Genomic DNA, 15,212 nt, shown 5'->3' with positions numbered 1-15,212 from the left:
TATTAGTTGGTTTCTCAGAATATGCTCGAGGGTTGATAAAAATCAATCATAACTTGATCAAATCAACATAAAAATTTCTTGTTCATTTTTTCTGGAAGAGATTGACGTGGGGATATATAATGTGTTACGATTTTAAGATTGGAAATTGGAATAACATCTCAGCAATGTTTCTTTGGACATTTGATTTAGAGAAGTGTAGAAATTTGAAAATATTTTAACGTTTGCAATAAAGTATTTGGTCCCAAATGCATTTTGGAATCATTTTTTCCGAAATGAAGTTCCCAAATTGTGGTCCTACTCATATTTGTTGTTACATGAAACAGTTTCAAGCTTTCCCATGTTTTTATCACATTACATTCCAACAGACTTTATTGTTTTGGCTGGCAATTTTATACAATTTCGTAGCAAAGACAGCGACTCAATAAATAAGACATCACCCAAGCAGGGGATGAAATTCGAACTTCAAGTTAATGAATAAGGTGGGGAAATGTCTACTTCAATGAAAGGATTGGATATAGATGTGTTTGGTTGTCAACAATAACTCACTTTGTCTCTTAATTATTACTGATGTTGACATATACATTTGATATTATCTATTTTATTAAGTCATCTAAATGTCTGAAGTATATCTCTATATTTAAAAATATATAGTTTTTACTGTAATATAGTAACATTAAAATAAAAATTCCATAATATCATTGCTAATTTACTGCTATATTTGATGTCATGTATTTTGCTATGTTGACAAAATCTCATGCCTACGCTATAAATAAAATCTTATTTTAACATGGTTTAAAAATATAACGCTCACTTGTCGCCACGACTAACACAAAATAGGTCATTGTCCACTTTTTTTTAAAGCTGATCTTTGCATTCATTGTCAATATATCATTAGCACAGCAAGTCAGAAGAAGTGGTTAACATAGATACTCGAAAAGTACTAATCTTTTGCAACATTCTCGTTAATTACAATCGTAAAATAGTTTCGAAGGGTATCGGAGAGGTTTTGAATGGTTTGTTGTTCTTGTGCAGCTTGGATTTCTTGAAGGGGCATTTCTTCGTAGCACCTGCAGAAAGTATTTTGGAGATATGAAGAAAATTCTTGAAGTTCAAAGGAAACTAAATCAAGGATGGAATGAACATTACAAAAGCATACATCTTGTGGTATGCTAATGCCTGAGCAAGATTCATCAGGGTTGAACTTGAAGTAAGCCTTTGATATACACCGGGAGGAAGGGGAACCTGAATAGTACACACATAAGCCACTCCAAACATGTCGAGTGTAACATATGTCCGATACACACACAGTAGACTTTATCCACATGCGATATGCAAAGGTAACATGACTTCATGCTCATGACAATTTCTATTAAGGCTGTAGCGAAAAGATTGTTTATAGAGTATAATTAGGAAGTGGCCTACCTGTTGTTAATCAGTGAGTTGAACTAAATTTGCAAATTATTTTACAAACAAGCATCACTCTTTACAGATAGAAAAAAGTAAGTATAACATATTGGGCAGCGGAAGAATTGTAATGGATTTGACAAATTCACAGTTCCTAAACAATTGGTTCCTTGGAAATGAGTTATTTTTGACAACCCGTTATAACATATGAGAATGGTAACTTTAAGCGAATGACTCACTGCATCACAAATGATATTGCAGTTTAGTATATACGCGTGTCCAGAATAAATGCTAACAAGTTAGTATAGAACCGGGAAAACAGAAAGGACCTAATTTTGTCTAGTTCCTACCCTTTTTAAGCTGGGCGTCGCTGGAAAAAAGCTCTTGCATAGCTTCCATGGCTACGTTCCCATGATTGTCCCTCACCATCCTCCAAGCACGTCGTCAGACAAAAGTGCAATGGGAGAAATATCAGTTTGCCCTCAGAAATGGAATTGGCACGGTGTTACCAGCAGAGTATATGGACCAAAGCTGTCGCAGATGTAATACCAAAGGAATTGAACACTGCATAATGACGTAACTTGAAAAGGAAAACAATTATAGCAACCACCAAAGTGATGCTTAATCGAACCATCATAGAAGGGATGGTGTTGAAGCTAATATTACGCAGAACAAGGCTTCCAGATAAGAGGTGTTAAACCGAGAACAAATTCAAAAAGTTTCAATAATTACACTCTGAAGTAATTTATAGAGATAAAAAATTTTTAAAAACCATAATCATGGCCTGTCCCTACGTAATATAAAATATTCACTCTGGGCATTTGAAAAAACACAGAAAAGCAAGGCACGATATAGTTACAAAAAGTAAATAAGATGGAAGAAATCAGCAAAATCGAAAGATAAATGCTTGCAACTCCCATTTCTCAATATTAGTAATATGGTGTGGACCGTGGCTAAACAAAAGCTTCATTTACTTCAGTAACAATCAGAGTCCAATATGAGATGATTTCCAGAAAAATGAGATTTCCATTATTTGATGCATTAAAGACAAGTTTCGAGGTCGGGGGTCAGAAATACCTTATCCAATGCTTTTCTACTGACGGTCTCACTAGTAAGTGAAGCATCATTAAGCTTTCACCTTTGCCAACCATTACTTGGGGAATGCTATCGCCCTTAAGGTTTTGTTCAGGTGAGACAGATAAAGTAAGAGGTTTTGTAATCCTTCAGTCGGGGTTCCTATATCGGTAGTGATGTCCATCCTGACAGGTTAACAAGCATGGGTAGCGTAAAATAAAATGTTGTGTGAACAAGGAACCATACTAATATTGCACAAGTGACAGTCTTCCCAAGGTTTTAAAGCACCCCTAAGCAGAAAAAGATGGACTATCAAGAGATCATTAGAAAATAAAGATGGAATTCCTCGTGTCAGAGGACTCAAAGATAAGGTCGGCCCTTGATTTGGCCACTTTCTAGTTTTAAGATCGTAACAGGGTTAAGAAATTTCGATAAAACATATTATGTTAGACGAGTTCCAGTAAACTAAAATGGCAGAAATTCTGGATGTTTAAATGATCACGCTTAAACATATTGCAACGAATGAGCGGTCAGAAGAGTGGCACATGAACCCTTTCGTGTGCTCCTTACTCACGGAGACAAAAAGGAATATCATTTGGGGAATTGGAAGTCTCATAAATTTTGAAGCGTGCACTGGTACTATTATTTTGTCAACCACATATACCTACTGACGCAATTTCCATTACCGATGGACAAATATTCTTACCCGCGATCTATTCAACGATGGAGTTAGACCTGCTATTAATGTGGGTATCTCAGTTTCCAGAGTAGGGTCTGCAGCTCAGATTAAAGCCAAAGTTCCACTAAAAAAATAAGAGCAAAGAAAGAAGATCCAGGGGCAAGGGCTCATTGTATCAGATGAAGGCTCAGAAAAACATTTATTCCCCCATACGTATCACTTACCTCTCAGTCTCAAGCAAATGGCAGTAAATATATTAATTTGGTAGTAAAAACTAAAACCGAGTCTAAGTTGATGTTTATAAAACTACGCAGTCAAACCTAAGTCCTGCATCAGAAACATATGGCAAGGACAAAGCTTTAGATTGATGATCATATATTAACCATCGCCATCCCCATGGTACATAACAGAAACTGTGAACCAAGGTGTTTCCACAATGATATTCAGTTATAAAGAAGCCCAGTTGAACAACACACACTCGCATTTGCATGTAACTGAAAAAGGAACAGAAAAGTGACAAAAGGTCCAATACAGGACACTGCAGTTTCATGATTGAAGAAATTACGTGCGTGTGTGTGTGTGTGTATTTATTCAGTAGCGTACCAAGAGTCGATTGCTTTATTTCCAAGCCCACTGACTGAAAGACTTTCAGTATGTCTTGTAGCAGCAGCGAATTCGTCCGACGCTATCAATGCTGCCTGATTAGCCAATTTATCAATCTCAAGTCTATCATGAACAACCACAGTGCCATAGTCACCTAGTCAAACAGATTCAGATCAGTGCATACTGCATGGAAATTTTTTTACAATACTACCACATCAAGAAGCCAATGTTAATGTCTAACAAAAGAAAAATAACAGCCTGAAAACACAATTCAGTTAATATGAAATTTTTATGGTTATAAATTGGAAAAATAAATACCAATGTATATGTAACCTGGTTATCATGCATGATACAACCCTACTTTTTCTTTACTGTTTTGTCAGTCAAGTCAACTAGTACCAACTCAAACCCAAAAATTCTCAATAAGAAACAACCATTATGAGTCCAGTTTTTGGATCATGCCTGAAGTCGTCCCAACTTGTAGAGTCATGAGGTTCTACACTTGTATTGTACTCTAAAATGTAACAAAAATAAGTTCATATCCAATATTATTGGTAGAAGTCGTGTGGCATGATTACCTTCCATAGCTATTTGTCCCTCATCACAGATGTACTCTTTATCCTTTATGCTAATAGCACTGAGTAGTATGCTGATCACATTGGGGCCTAGATGGAACAGTACTAACAATGGCTTCATGAGATATTGGATTTTCTAGAGCCTGCAGCATCAGAAGCAACAAGTATAAATTAAGAAAATTAGACGTCAGAAAATAGAAAACTAAGGATGTTTCCTGTTTTACATTTTCAAAGAGAACAACAGAGTCGCTAGTGGTTGTAACACTACAATGATAAATACGAACAAATAAATTTGGAACAAAATGGAACAGAAATAAACCATACACCATCTCTTGAAACTATTGTTCCTGATTCAATATCGTGAGCTTGCACAGCCATTGATGCTCCGATTTGTTTAGCCTTCTCAATCCTTGGCAGCATTCCCGAAGCTCCACTTTTACATTTTTCAATGAATTTGTGCTACAAGAGCGAAAGGCAGTAACAGAGAGAGATCTAAGTGAAGATGAATTCGCCAACCATTCAAGTAAATAGCGGCTTATATTTATAAACCTTACACAAGACCGCAACAATACAAATTGTAATTTTTTTCCTTGAGCTTCACTGATTGCTCTCTGTATCAGCATTCTTGTCAAATTCACACATAATTTTTAAAGAATTTAACTCAAACAAGAACATTGGAGATAAATATGCAAAATTTGAAATTTACAGTATCACTCATTCATACAGAAAATCGTGGATAAGAAGAAAGCACAATACTTACACAATCCCCAGGATTTCTCTACTGTTGAGTTGATGTAATGTAGTCATGTAATTGGTTATTTTATTAGAGAATAGACCGGAACCTCTTAATTCAAGCATAGAACAAATTATATGTACAACTACAAGCCTCAATTCACTAGAGAAGTTAGTTCATAATGAAACTACTAATATATAGGCTTATGCAAAAGTTTAGGTACAATAAAAGCAAAGATTGCATCATGAAACACTCAACAGATCTTATAAATGAATCACTGGATTGTGTGAAGTTGAAACCAACTATATTATGAGTACCTTCAGCATCTCAATTGCTGTAGGCTGAAGCCTCGTGTCTTTAGTAAGGCATTTTGAAATGAAGTCATGGAACACTAGTGACCTGCAATAGTAAGCTATTCAAGCTTCAAGGGATAGGAAAAACTGCTGGGAACAACACAGAAAAACAATTTAAATCAATTTCGATACATGAATATGTTACGGGAAGAAATATTTTTAAGCCCAAGACCGAAAGAGAGATAGAAGCCCAAAAAGAAGGCCCAAGGCTTATCATTTGGTTGGCAGAAAATTGAAACTCGTAAGATAGTTTTCGATGTTGGTTCTCAAAAATGAAATACCAGTGTATCGCAAAATTAAGCAACTGTTACAGAAAAATAGGAGATGAGCAGCCATATTCCTGTAAGTTATCTTTTCTAAGGAAAGGCAATTGTGGAAGAGGCCATGAACTCTTTGGCTAATCAACATCAGTAACATTCATCAAGTCAGCAACACTTCCACCCCCACAGTACTCCATCACTATCTGCCAACAAGTCCAAATTTGCAAACTTCAACCGATTAATTGAATTCACACTGAAATGAAGGCTCCGGATAGTAGTAAAATACAAGTATTGAATCCAAGCAAGCAACCAAAAACAAAACAAAACAAAGGGCAATGATTACTGCTCGTCATATAAGTATCTGTATTGGAAGAAAAAAAACAATAGTCCCATATGATCTTGGTCATACCCAAAGATATTCCTCTCCTTGGTAGCTCCCAAGGTAGCGAACAACATTTGGATGACTACACTGCTGCAGCATCTCAATTTCACCTCGAATCTCTTCATAACCTTCCTCCTGATAACACATCCTTTACATGTTTGAAGATAATTCACTAAAGAATATCAGAGGCTGTAGCACAAACAATAAATTGAGATCATACCCCTTCAGACAATGATATAACTTTGATAGCAACCAATTCTGAAGTTCTTATGTCTCGAGCTTTATAGACTGCCCCATATGAACCTTTCCCTGTTTGCCAGAATATTTCTCCATCAATCAGCTCAATTTCACCAGCCCATTAATAACAATGTGAAATGAGACAAAAAAGAAAGACCACACAGAAAGTTCATATTCTAATTGTTTGGTGCATCGGGTGGTCGGTGGTCTAGATGAGGATTGTAATACTATGTTCAAATTTTTTTAAAACTGTGAATATCTCAGAGAATTTCAGGGGATTTATCTTTCCTTAATAAATTAATTTCCTCCATTTGCATTGAAATAAAAAATCATTGATATTAATACCTTGACTAATTGATAATAAAGATACAAAAAGTGTGCCCTCAGACACCATATATTTTGTACAAGTATGCTTAAACTTTAAGAAGTCAATACCAAAATTTTCTAGTCATGGGAGGCACAGCTAGATTCAGTGAGAGGCAGAGGAAATTGTTTTATCAGCATTACTTCCCTTGGGCTATTAGAGCTGGCATGAGATCCACAGACTCGATGTGTGTATACTAAGAGAGCCATTTTGAAGAAGACTTGGAAGATGTTCGTCGGAGATGGAGGATCATTCCTGCTCCACGCCCTTCTCTCAACCAAATGCTCTCTGAAATGCATAGATATCATTGGCCTCCTTTTGTCCAAATGCTCTCTGAAATGCATAGATATCATTGGCCTCCTTTTGTAACTTCTTTATTTAATAATTTTTTCCTTTCTTTTTCTATTTTTTTCCTTTTTATTTGTACGAGTTCAATTATACGTTTAGCCGAATGATTGTTGGTAAATGGAATAGCATCAATAATATTCTAATTTGAGGCACTTTATAAACTAAACAATATTTTATAGAATTGGCAATTACATTTTTTTTTTCATATTTAAGGCTGAGTGAGAATACAATCTGAACTTTGAGACCATAGTACTACAGCTATTTCCGGCTCAGATAGAGCTCGACACAATAGTATCCCAGCTATTTGAATGATTATTAGGCTATGCTGAGACCCACAACGATGTTTGGGCCATGGCAAACAATATTCTTATTCTTGCTGAAGTCATCGACGACATAAAACAAGAGTGAAATTAACTGGATTGTTTTACAGAGTTTATCGCATTGGTAGTTGAGAATACAAACTATTTTACCAGAAACCACATTGAAATCACCACAAACACACACACACAAACACACACACACACACACACATATATATATTTGGCACAGCACACAACTGTGTTTTACCGCACAAACCAAGAGTAAACTATTCATCAAGATTTCAGGTGATCTTATTTTATTTGCTGCCGCCACCAAACAGGTATCCCAGAGAAGAACCTCCACCAGGAGCAGCCTGGACCTTTGTCGATGGCCGATCCTGCAACATATCAGTGGTTCAAATTAGGAACAAACACAAGGTATTTCATACATGTTGAAGAAAGTGCATCTGTAATGGAAAAATTGTATCAAATGGAATGGCTCACAGCCCTTCTTTCATTAATTGAGACAAATTCTCCCTAGTTACAAACAGTAACAGGCCAACAAATCAAGAAACAAGCCACAAACGAACTCGTATTCCTGGAGTGAGGTAAAAAAGGAAGACGTGTGTTTGTACATTCTCGAAGAGGAGACAAATTAACAAATGAAACGAGGGAAAAACAAGGTCTCAAAGTCTTAGAAAACACAAGTATTTTTTAAACATGGCCCTTGATATATGCACCTTTTGGTTTGGGTTATCCACTAAAAGAAATTAATCTGCACCTCATAACAACAGTTGTTCGATGAGCTAGATCATACCGTGATGAAATTGCAAATATTGTCCCCTCCATCTCTAGAGTGCTTATTCATCGTGCTACTCTGAATGCCCGCAGGAATTTGTTTACTAACATCCACAGGCTGAGCAGCAGCATTAGGCTTTGGTGCAGGTTCTTTATGCGAAGCCCCGCTTCCAGTTGCAGCATCTTTGGCATTATCCGGTGCCAGTTTTGGCACCTCGCCGCTTCCAAACAAGTACCCAAGCGAACTCTGTCCTCCACCACTGCTCACACCACGACCCATGTCTCCTTGTCTTTGCAGGTTAATATAAGGCCTGTCAGGAAACTCAAACATACTCAAAAACTTCAGCCGTGAAACCTGTGTGTGGTGGGAAGCACCAAGAACTCAAAAAACTTCCATAAAATGCCACTAAACTAATGTGAAAGCTAATATATATCATATAACTTGAAGATACTCTTGTACATGAATAGCCAATTTCAGAGTCATTTCAGAATATGGAATAACTATCATAGCTATCCCTCCAATCCCCTTGCATCATAGTTATCACTTATCATAGTCAGGAAAATCCATTCTTACCTAGTAACAATAATTTGTGGATAATATGAAAAACACAACAAAGTTTTAATTTTTCATAAAATTCCAAACAAATTACTCTGCTAAATTCGAGAAACAAAACCCAAGTTCCACTTTTGCCGTATAAAGCATAGCATAAGAAAAACTCTTCAAACGGGCAAGTTTCTTCCCCTAATATCACCACAATGAAAATTCAACCAATAGCATGGCTTCGATTGTAAAGGAATTAGCAACAGGAAAACCAGATTAAATCCCCAATTGCTCAAGAGAAACGCAACAGATACTAAAATTAAGGGAACAAATACAAATGGATACATAATAGATGAACATTCATCGGATAAAAACTAAACAATGGCTTTTGAGCTTACCTTTAGGTTGTTTGAGCTCAGATCTACTAGGAGGAGAAATTTGAGTGCGCCAAAGTATTGAGCTGTAAAAGTTTTTAACAGAGCTTGATTGCTTTGGTTAACAGTCAAGATAGTCGAAACTTGGGGCAAACAGTTTTGTCTAAAAATATTCTAATTTCAATTTAATATCGATTTAAAAAATTAAATACATATATATAATATATATATTTTTTGTTTATTATTTTTCAGAATATTATCTTCCGAAAAATCAATTCTTTACGCCTTTGAGTTTGATATTCCAAACATAACATTGATAGTGCTAGATGTATTTAAGAAAGAAAATATGATGTGGGAGTTTGCGGTTATTTTTCATTATGTATTGAACAACCCTCCATCAGACTTTTCAAATGATTATCACTTATCGAGTGTACCAGTTTGCGGTTATGGTTGTACACCATTAGTCCTCTGGCGCGAGACAACGTGAATACTCTACGTATTAGCATGTACTTTGATCCATTTACCGACTCTCTTGATGATTATCATGTGACGAGATTTGGTGTAGTTTCGAAATACGTAAGAATCAATGTATTGTAGTCGGATATTCATCGCTTAGCTACAAGTGAATATATCTCATGTGGTTTAATAGTGCAAGGAATCTCTGGCAAGAGTAAGACATATGCATTTTGGAAAAACGTTCCCTGAGTTACACATAACATTCGACTATTATTACTCAAAGATAGATCACATCGTTATCTAATTCATTTACGATTATAGTTTATACCAATAGTAGCAGATTCAATTGGGATATTTGAGTTGCGTGTGGTAGACGTATTGTTTAACAAGAAGAAACAGAACACTGATATTTCTCATGTATCCTGACTGAATTCTTAAAGAGCTGAAAACCTATCTACATGGGAAAAAAACTGTCCAAAATATTAACCATTTTAACTTTCTAAAGTGTGCTGTGTTTCCTGTTCTTGTGAGCTCGAAAGACCAAGTCCAAGCATGGATCCTAATGCGGGATGGCCTAAGACTCACCTGAATACAATGGCCGGCAGGATGAAAAAAACTCGAACCTATATTTAAGTTTCAATCCTCCAAAGTCCTCAATCCACCTTCTCAATCAAATCCACGACGATCTTCGAACTCGGTAGCTTTACAGTGCCGATTTCAAACAATAACATGAACCATCTCCGTGCAGAAACTTGAGAAAGAGAAACATTAGAAACCGGTGCAACACTGTTTAAGCGCTCAACCCTACCCAGTTCTTGAAGGCAATAAGCGATTCCATTTTTCTAAAATTTATGTGTCTCAACTTTGACTCGCAGCTTCTTATGGTTCTCCATAAATGCTTGCTTATCCCTCCACTTATCCACAAACATCTTCATTTCTTGATATTTTTCGATGACTTGCATCACAGCATCAAAGAAACCACCCCTGACCAAGGCGTATAAAAATGCATCAACCAAGCTATTATCTAAATTCAGCTTTTTCTCCCCCTCACCAAAAATCTTCCTCTTAACTTCATTCCAAAGCCACAAAACACTAAAATATTTCTCCATGGCGACATATCCATTAATAAGATATGTCATTTCAGTCGGTTCAAAGTGCAAAAAAACCACCTCCTGAAGGTCCGCCTAGCATCTTCCATTCTACCGGCCTTACAGAAGGCGTGGATTATAGAATTCCAGTCATGTGTTCCCACTTCGACCGGAGGGTCCTGAACAACTTCATTCATGAAAGCAGCCATCAGCTCAGACCTATGATGCTCTGTAAGACCTGTCATGATTGTCAAGTAACTGCCTTTTAACTCGTATACTCTTGATTCTCTCATGTCGCGGTATAGAGAAAATGCAGAACAAAAATCTTGGCAGGACATGGATGATTCGATTAAAGAATCAAATGTAACATCCAATGGCAGTCCCAAGTTACAAATTTCAGTAACTAATTGTGCAGCTTCAGCTGTTCCTTTCTCTCTGGAATAAGCCTTCAAAATTGGCAAATAGGCCCCAAGTCCAACAGAAGCTCCCTGCACGTTAATTTCATGGAGAATGCTATGGGCCTTGTCCAATAAGCCAAGATTGATACAGGCAGTAATAACTCCATAACCTACAGACTTCTCCACTTCAAATGATGCAGGTTCCAGCTTTTGAGATTCGATGACCAAATTTGCTAAACCTTTTAAATTCCCATTTTGCAAAAACCCTTACACAATTTCATTACAGGTTCCTTCACTAAGACACTGTTCTTTCCCTTCTTTCAAATACCAGAGGATGGTAGCCGATTCTGACTGGAGATCACCTGATTTCACATACCCACGAATCACATTATCAGAAAGGATCCTTTTATTAGATATACCAAACCTAGCTATGAAACTATACAACTCCATTACCTTGAAGCCCCTTAACAGCGTATAAATACCCAAGAAATCCTACACTAAATTTGTCAGGCCTAACGCCCAAAACCGACATAGTTTCAACCACTTCTCGGCATCACTTACAGATTCAAGCTCACGACAGTAACATTCTAATACAGCAATACACGCAACCAGACCAGGTTTCATTAAATTCAGCTTCTCATCGATAGAAATCCTACAACTCTCGTGGAAAACACTCAAAAAGGTAGCAAAGTACCCATTTTGCCTACATATATCAACCAGAACAACGCCCCACATTTCGAAAGGCATGAAAAACCTGTTCTTGAGCATGCTTCTCACCAATGCAAAAGCAGGCACGACACTGTTGGCAATTTTCAGGGAATCCAAAAGGTTCTTCACACTTTCATGTTCTAACAGTGAAGGGTTTTTTTCCAATCAATAAACCACGATGCAAATGCTCTCTTGATATTATGGGCATCAGATAGAGAAGACAGATGGATAAGTAACGAGTTGGTGAGCGATTTACTCGGATAAAAGCACTATTGGTGAAAGTCTTGAAAGCTTTCCAGGCCTCATCTGTGTTATGGTCGAAAAAGAATTTTTGAAGATTGGTCTCAAGATTGGATCTTTGAGGTCGTGAAAGGGAGTTTTCTTGAGATTTTGAAAGGGTTGCTTGTGGTTGAGGAGTTCTTTTAAGTGCAAAAATTGATGGTTGGGGGAATGAATAGAGGCTTGGGATTCTTGTTCCGATGAAAAGATTCTTCTCGAGAGCAGAAACTCAGCTCTTCTCCACATTTCTCTTCACCTCCGCCGCCGAAGGAAGCAGGAGGCCCAGCGCAGATCATGCCGGTCATTTTCGCCGTGAGGCAATCACAAATATAATTATATATATATATGTCATTGCTTAGATTGAAACAAGGAAGCTGGAATAGCTCAGTTGGTTAGAGCGTGTGGCTGTTAACCACAAGGTCGGAGGTTCAAGCCCTCCTTCTAGCGATATAAATTTCGTCGATTATGCCCTTCGTAAGTGCTTTTTTTAAGATCTAAAATACTTATCAAAATATATTATATAAAAAATTGTCCTTTTTTGTCGTTATTATATTCCATTTCGGAATTTTCTCTGCTAATAGTTTTTTAATAATGTTATTATAAATTGAGCAAGTTTTTTCTTAATAATCTTGTTATAAATTGAATAAGTATATTACAATCTCATAAATTTTTAAATTTTTGTGAGCCATATATATTTTATTCATACCTAAAATTACAAAAAAAAATTGAGTTAAAAAATAATAATTTTCCGTAAATCACATATGATGTATATTTAACAAAATTAATATAAGTTTTAGTGTTATAAATTTGTAAAGAAATTTGATCACAGAGCTTACTCAGCGAGAAAATCAACCTAAATAATATTTTTTTTTATGAAAAATGAGTTCATTGAAATAGGAAAGAGTTAACACTTAACCGTGATAGGCAGGTCAGTCATTCTCATTCTAATTCTGAAGAAAGAACTGTTCATAATTTATTAGTTACGCTCATCACCAAAAATATAGAGTAACTTTTTCTTTATTTTTCAGGCCAAATATAACTTTATGGTATGAAAATTAACCTTACATGACATTAGACTAAAAATTAGTCCAAGTGCGCAAGAAAAGTGTAATGACAAAAAATAAAACCACATTGAAAATATTGCACTGCTTCCCTACCAAGACGTACGTAGAAAATTTGTACACAAAAAGAGAGCAGATGCTAGCACCACATGTCCACTCAAAGAAAAGGGGATCAAATTCCTCTACTTTTTCTCCTTGCCCACCAGATATGAAAGCAAATTCTTCCGAGACAAAACCAAATCCCTTGTGCAACCGATACCGTCCATTCAAGAAACGCGTGACAGCGGTCTTCGAAACTTGTCTTTCCTTAGATTCTTGTGCTGAATAAAAAAGCCAAGGAGATGGACAAAAGCATAAAGATAGTAGCAGTGACACGGGGTAACCGCGCTGAGCTACCATCTGGGCTGCCAAATCCAAATCCTGAGGGTGCAAGACCAATTCCTGGAGTAAAAGTTGAGCCTGGCATTGCACCTGTTGTGTTGCCGCCGGTACTCGAGTTTGGCGTTCCTCCGAAAGTAGGGTTGGTCGTAGGCGTTGTGCTACCTCCGCTAAAATTACGTATAACGTTAAAAATTATTCTCAGCTGGCAAATTTCACGTACTTTCAAGACAAGAAAAAGATGCAACAACTATAACCAAAAGGATCGAGTCAAAATGCACCTACGGGGAGATCGAGAAGGGAGATTATATTGCTAAAGAAAGTGTCACAAAATCAAGACTAATGGCATTTACACACATCCACATCAAGACAACTCACTTAAATATATTAACTTTGGCCTCACTGGGAATTAAAGATACTCAATCAGGTATGGAATTGGATCGATCCACCAGCCACTACTATCCTGCAAAATCTAACTCCTGCCTCGTTTACATCCATCAAGTGGACGGTGGAGGGAGGCGGGTATCAAAGTGATGCACACACAAATGAACATATTATAGACAGCCAAAAGTATCGAGCACTAAAAAACACTCAGTAGACTTCAATTACGAATCAAGAATTGCAAGATCTAAATAAGACGTGAATCCTTGATTATTTTAGGGAGAGAAAAAACCCCAAACCTCGGACTGGATGGATACACACAGCCAGAAGCTACATCTGCAAATTAAAAAAAAAGAAGACAACAATTAAGGCAAAGTACTTGATATTTTTACTGATTAACGAACAAACGATACGTACTAGGGGCGGTTGGAGACACGGAGGCAGTGCCTGCAAAATCACAGCTCCCCGAAATTTGTCCCTTTCTCTGGTAATAACTATTCACAGCATAGTTGCAGTGGTCTTTAGCGGTATTTGGGTTAAAACAAGCCCCATTTTGAAGGATTGCCGAACAATCAGCTCCAGCTCCACAAGCATAGTCGATATTCTTCTGAAATGCGCTGTCACCCCCACTACTACAAAGGCAATAAGCAGCATCTGCAGCACATTATTAAAAAATTTAAAGAAAAAAGTTAGAAAAACAGATCGGAGAACAGCACAATTAACAGCCCTCCTTTAAAACTAAAACATGTGCGGAAGTAAAAACAGTAAGGGGTTCAATCAAAGTCCCGGTCTTGAGATGGCCAGCATAAAGAAAAAGGGTAAAGAAACGAATAACGAAAAAATTTCACTTCTAAGAAACCTCTTATAATTTCGACAATAAAAGAGAATAAATGCTTACTAAAAAATTAAAGAAACGAAAGGTCAAGAACAGTACTTAACCTGAATGGTCGGCCATGGCTAACAGAAGCAGTAAACCCACGACAAAAACAGCCATTATTGCTTCCACAGAAATTTCAAGAAAAGCTTTCTAATTGAAGATGGTCAATACAATTTGATCGGACAAATCGAAAAAGGAAAATTGAGAGAAAAAAAATGTTGGAAAGATATCAGATTAAAAAGGAAGAGTACAATAAATCGAGAATATCTTCTTTGGCCTTTTGAGCAAGGAATCGAGATTTCTGGATACAAGGGTATGTGCGGAGGGAAGTGGCTATTTATATTATACATTAGGAATATAAAATATACATTAGAAATATAAAATATACATTAGAAATATAGGCATGATAACTAGCGGCGTGACACGTCCTACTGACAGCCCCGTTGTTGTTTCAAAAATCTATCAAACCTCAACATGTCCTTATCATAAAACATATTTCATTTGTGCTTAAATTTTGTTTTAGATTAATTACATGTATATGGGATATCGAGTATATCCAATC

General features: G+C 36.7%; 3 protein-coding genes, 1 non-coding gene and 1 pseudogene across 22 annotated transcripts; 1 reads left to right on the top strand and 4 right to left on the bottom strand.

Moving 5' to 3' along the window:
* Positions 1–831: 831 nt before the first annotated feature.
* Positions 832–6,538, bottom strand: LOC142552638 (serine/threonine-protein kinase 1). Of its 19 annotated transcripts, XM_075662368.1 has the most exons (11): positions 6,284–6,439; positions 6,091–6,198; positions 5,554–5,884; positions 5,386–5,467; positions 4,660–4,794; positions 4,339–4,478; positions 3,761–3,914; positions 2,482–2,663; positions 1,734–1,935; positions 1,157–1,242; positions 832–1,067 (listed from the first exon to the last, which is right to left on the bottom strand). In XM_075662368.1, the coding sequence occupies exons 6-8, from the start codon at positions 4,454–4,456 to the stop codon at positions 2,555–2,557; spliced, it is 381 nt and encodes a 126-aa protein (XP_075518483.1). In that variant the 5' UTR covers positions 4,457–4,478; positions 4,660–4,794; positions 5,386–5,467; positions 5,554–5,884; positions 6,091–6,198; positions 6,284–6,439; the 3' UTR covers positions 832–1,067; positions 1,157–1,242; positions 1,734–1,935; positions 2,482–2,554. The 19 variants fall into 19 exon arrangements, with proteins under 19 accessions (XP_075518483.1, XP_075518475.1, XP_075518480.1 ...); XM_075662360.1 differs by lacking the exon at positions 5,554–5,884 and having other exon boundaries at positions 3,761–3,943; positions 6,284–6,538; XM_075662365.1 differs by lacking the exon at positions 5,554–5,884 and having other exon boundaries at positions 3,842–3,914; positions 6,284–6,531.
* Positions 6,539–7,402: 864 nt separating this feature from the next.
* On the bottom strand, positions 7,403–9,211 carry LOC142552640 (protein SPIRAL1-like 2). Its single transcript, XM_075662377.1, has 3 exons — positions 9,049–9,211; positions 8,129–8,420; positions 7,403–7,709 (listed from the first exon to the last, which is right to left on the bottom strand). The coding sequence occupies exons 2-3, from the start codon at positions 8,387–8,389 to the stop codon at positions 7,629–7,631; spliced, it is 342 nt and encodes a 113-aa protein (XP_075518492.1). The 5' UTR covers positions 8,390–8,420; positions 9,049–9,211; the 3' UTR covers positions 7,403–7,628.
* Positions 9,212–9,854: 643 nt separating this feature from the next.
* LOC142552637 (pentatricopeptide repeat-containing protein At1g69290-like) lies at positions 9,855–12,361 on the bottom strand (annotated as a pseudogene).
* Positions 12,327–12,400, top strand: TRNAN-GUU (transfer RNA asparagine (anticodon GUU)). Its single transcript has one exon. It is a non-coding gene; the product is annotated as a tRNA-Asn (tRNA).
* A 554-nt stretch (positions 12,401–12,954) lies between these two features.
* LOC142552636 (PLASMODESMATA CALLOSE-BINDING PROTEIN 2-like) lies at positions 12,955–14,968 on the bottom strand. The gene is made up of 4 exons (XM_075662355.1): positions 14,713–14,968; positions 14,191–14,427; positions 14,073–14,109; positions 12,955–13,562 (listed from the first exon to the last, which is right to left on the bottom strand). Exons 1-4 carry the CDS (start codon positions 14,765–14,767, stop codon positions 13,322–13,324), a joined length of 570 nt encoding a protein of 189 aa, XP_075518470.1. The 5' UTR covers positions 14,768–14,968; the 3' UTR covers positions 12,955–13,321.
* Positions 14,969–15,212: the final 244 nt, after the last annotated feature.

The sequence above is a fragment of the Primulina tabacum genome, chromosome 8, assembly GCF_025594145.1.
Source record: "Primulina tabacum isolate GXHZ01 chromosome 8, ASM2559414v2, whole genome shotgun sequence".
Classification (NCBI taxonomy): Eukaryota; Viridiplantae; Streptophyta; class Magnoliopsida; order Lamiales; family Gesneriaceae; genus Primulina; species Primulina tabacum.
Note: the sequence above shows the minus strand (reverse complement) of the source record. Positions and strands in the feature narration are given on the sequence as shown.

What these genes read in the sequence shown, in the direction of transcription:
- LOC142552638 (XM_075662360.1), bottom strand. Translation starts at nt 6,188, where the DNA reads ATGAAGAGATTCGAGGTGAAATTGAGATGCTGCAGCAGTGTAGTCATC. An exon ending in CAGCAATTGAGATGCTGAAG is followed by an intron (nt 4,795 to 5,385) that starts GTACTCATAATA and finishes TCGCTCTTGTAG; the next exon opens with CACAAATTCATTGAAAAATG. An exon ending in CAATAGTTTCAAGAGATGGT is followed by an intron (nt 4,479 to 4,659) that starts GTATGGTTTATT and finishes CTGATGCTGCAG; the next exon opens with GCTCTAGAAAATCCAATATC.
- LOC142552640 (XM_075662377.1), bottom strand. Translation starts at nt 8,389, where the DNA reads ATGGGTCGTGGTGTGAGCAGTGGTGGAGGACAGAGTTCGCTTGGGTAC. An exon ending in ATATTTGCAATTTCATCACG is followed by an intron (nt 7,710 to 8,128) that starts GTATGATCTAGC and finishes GATATGTTGCAG; the next exon opens with GATCGGCCATCGACAAAGGT.
- LOC142552636 (XM_075662355.1), bottom strand. Translation starts at nt 14,767, where the DNA reads ATGGCTGTTTTTGTCGTGGGTTTACTGCTTCTGTTAGCCATGGCCGAC. An exon ending in AGCCATGGCCGACCATTCAG is followed by an intron (nt 14,428 to 14,712) that starts GTTAAGTACTGT and finishes AATGTGCTGCAG; the next exon opens with ATGCTGCTTATTGCCTTTGT. An exon ending in CGTGTCTCCAACCGCCCCTA is followed by an intron (nt 14,110 to 14,190) that starts GTACGTATCGTT and finishes TTTAATTTGCAG; the next exon opens with ATGTAGCTTCTGGCTGTGTG.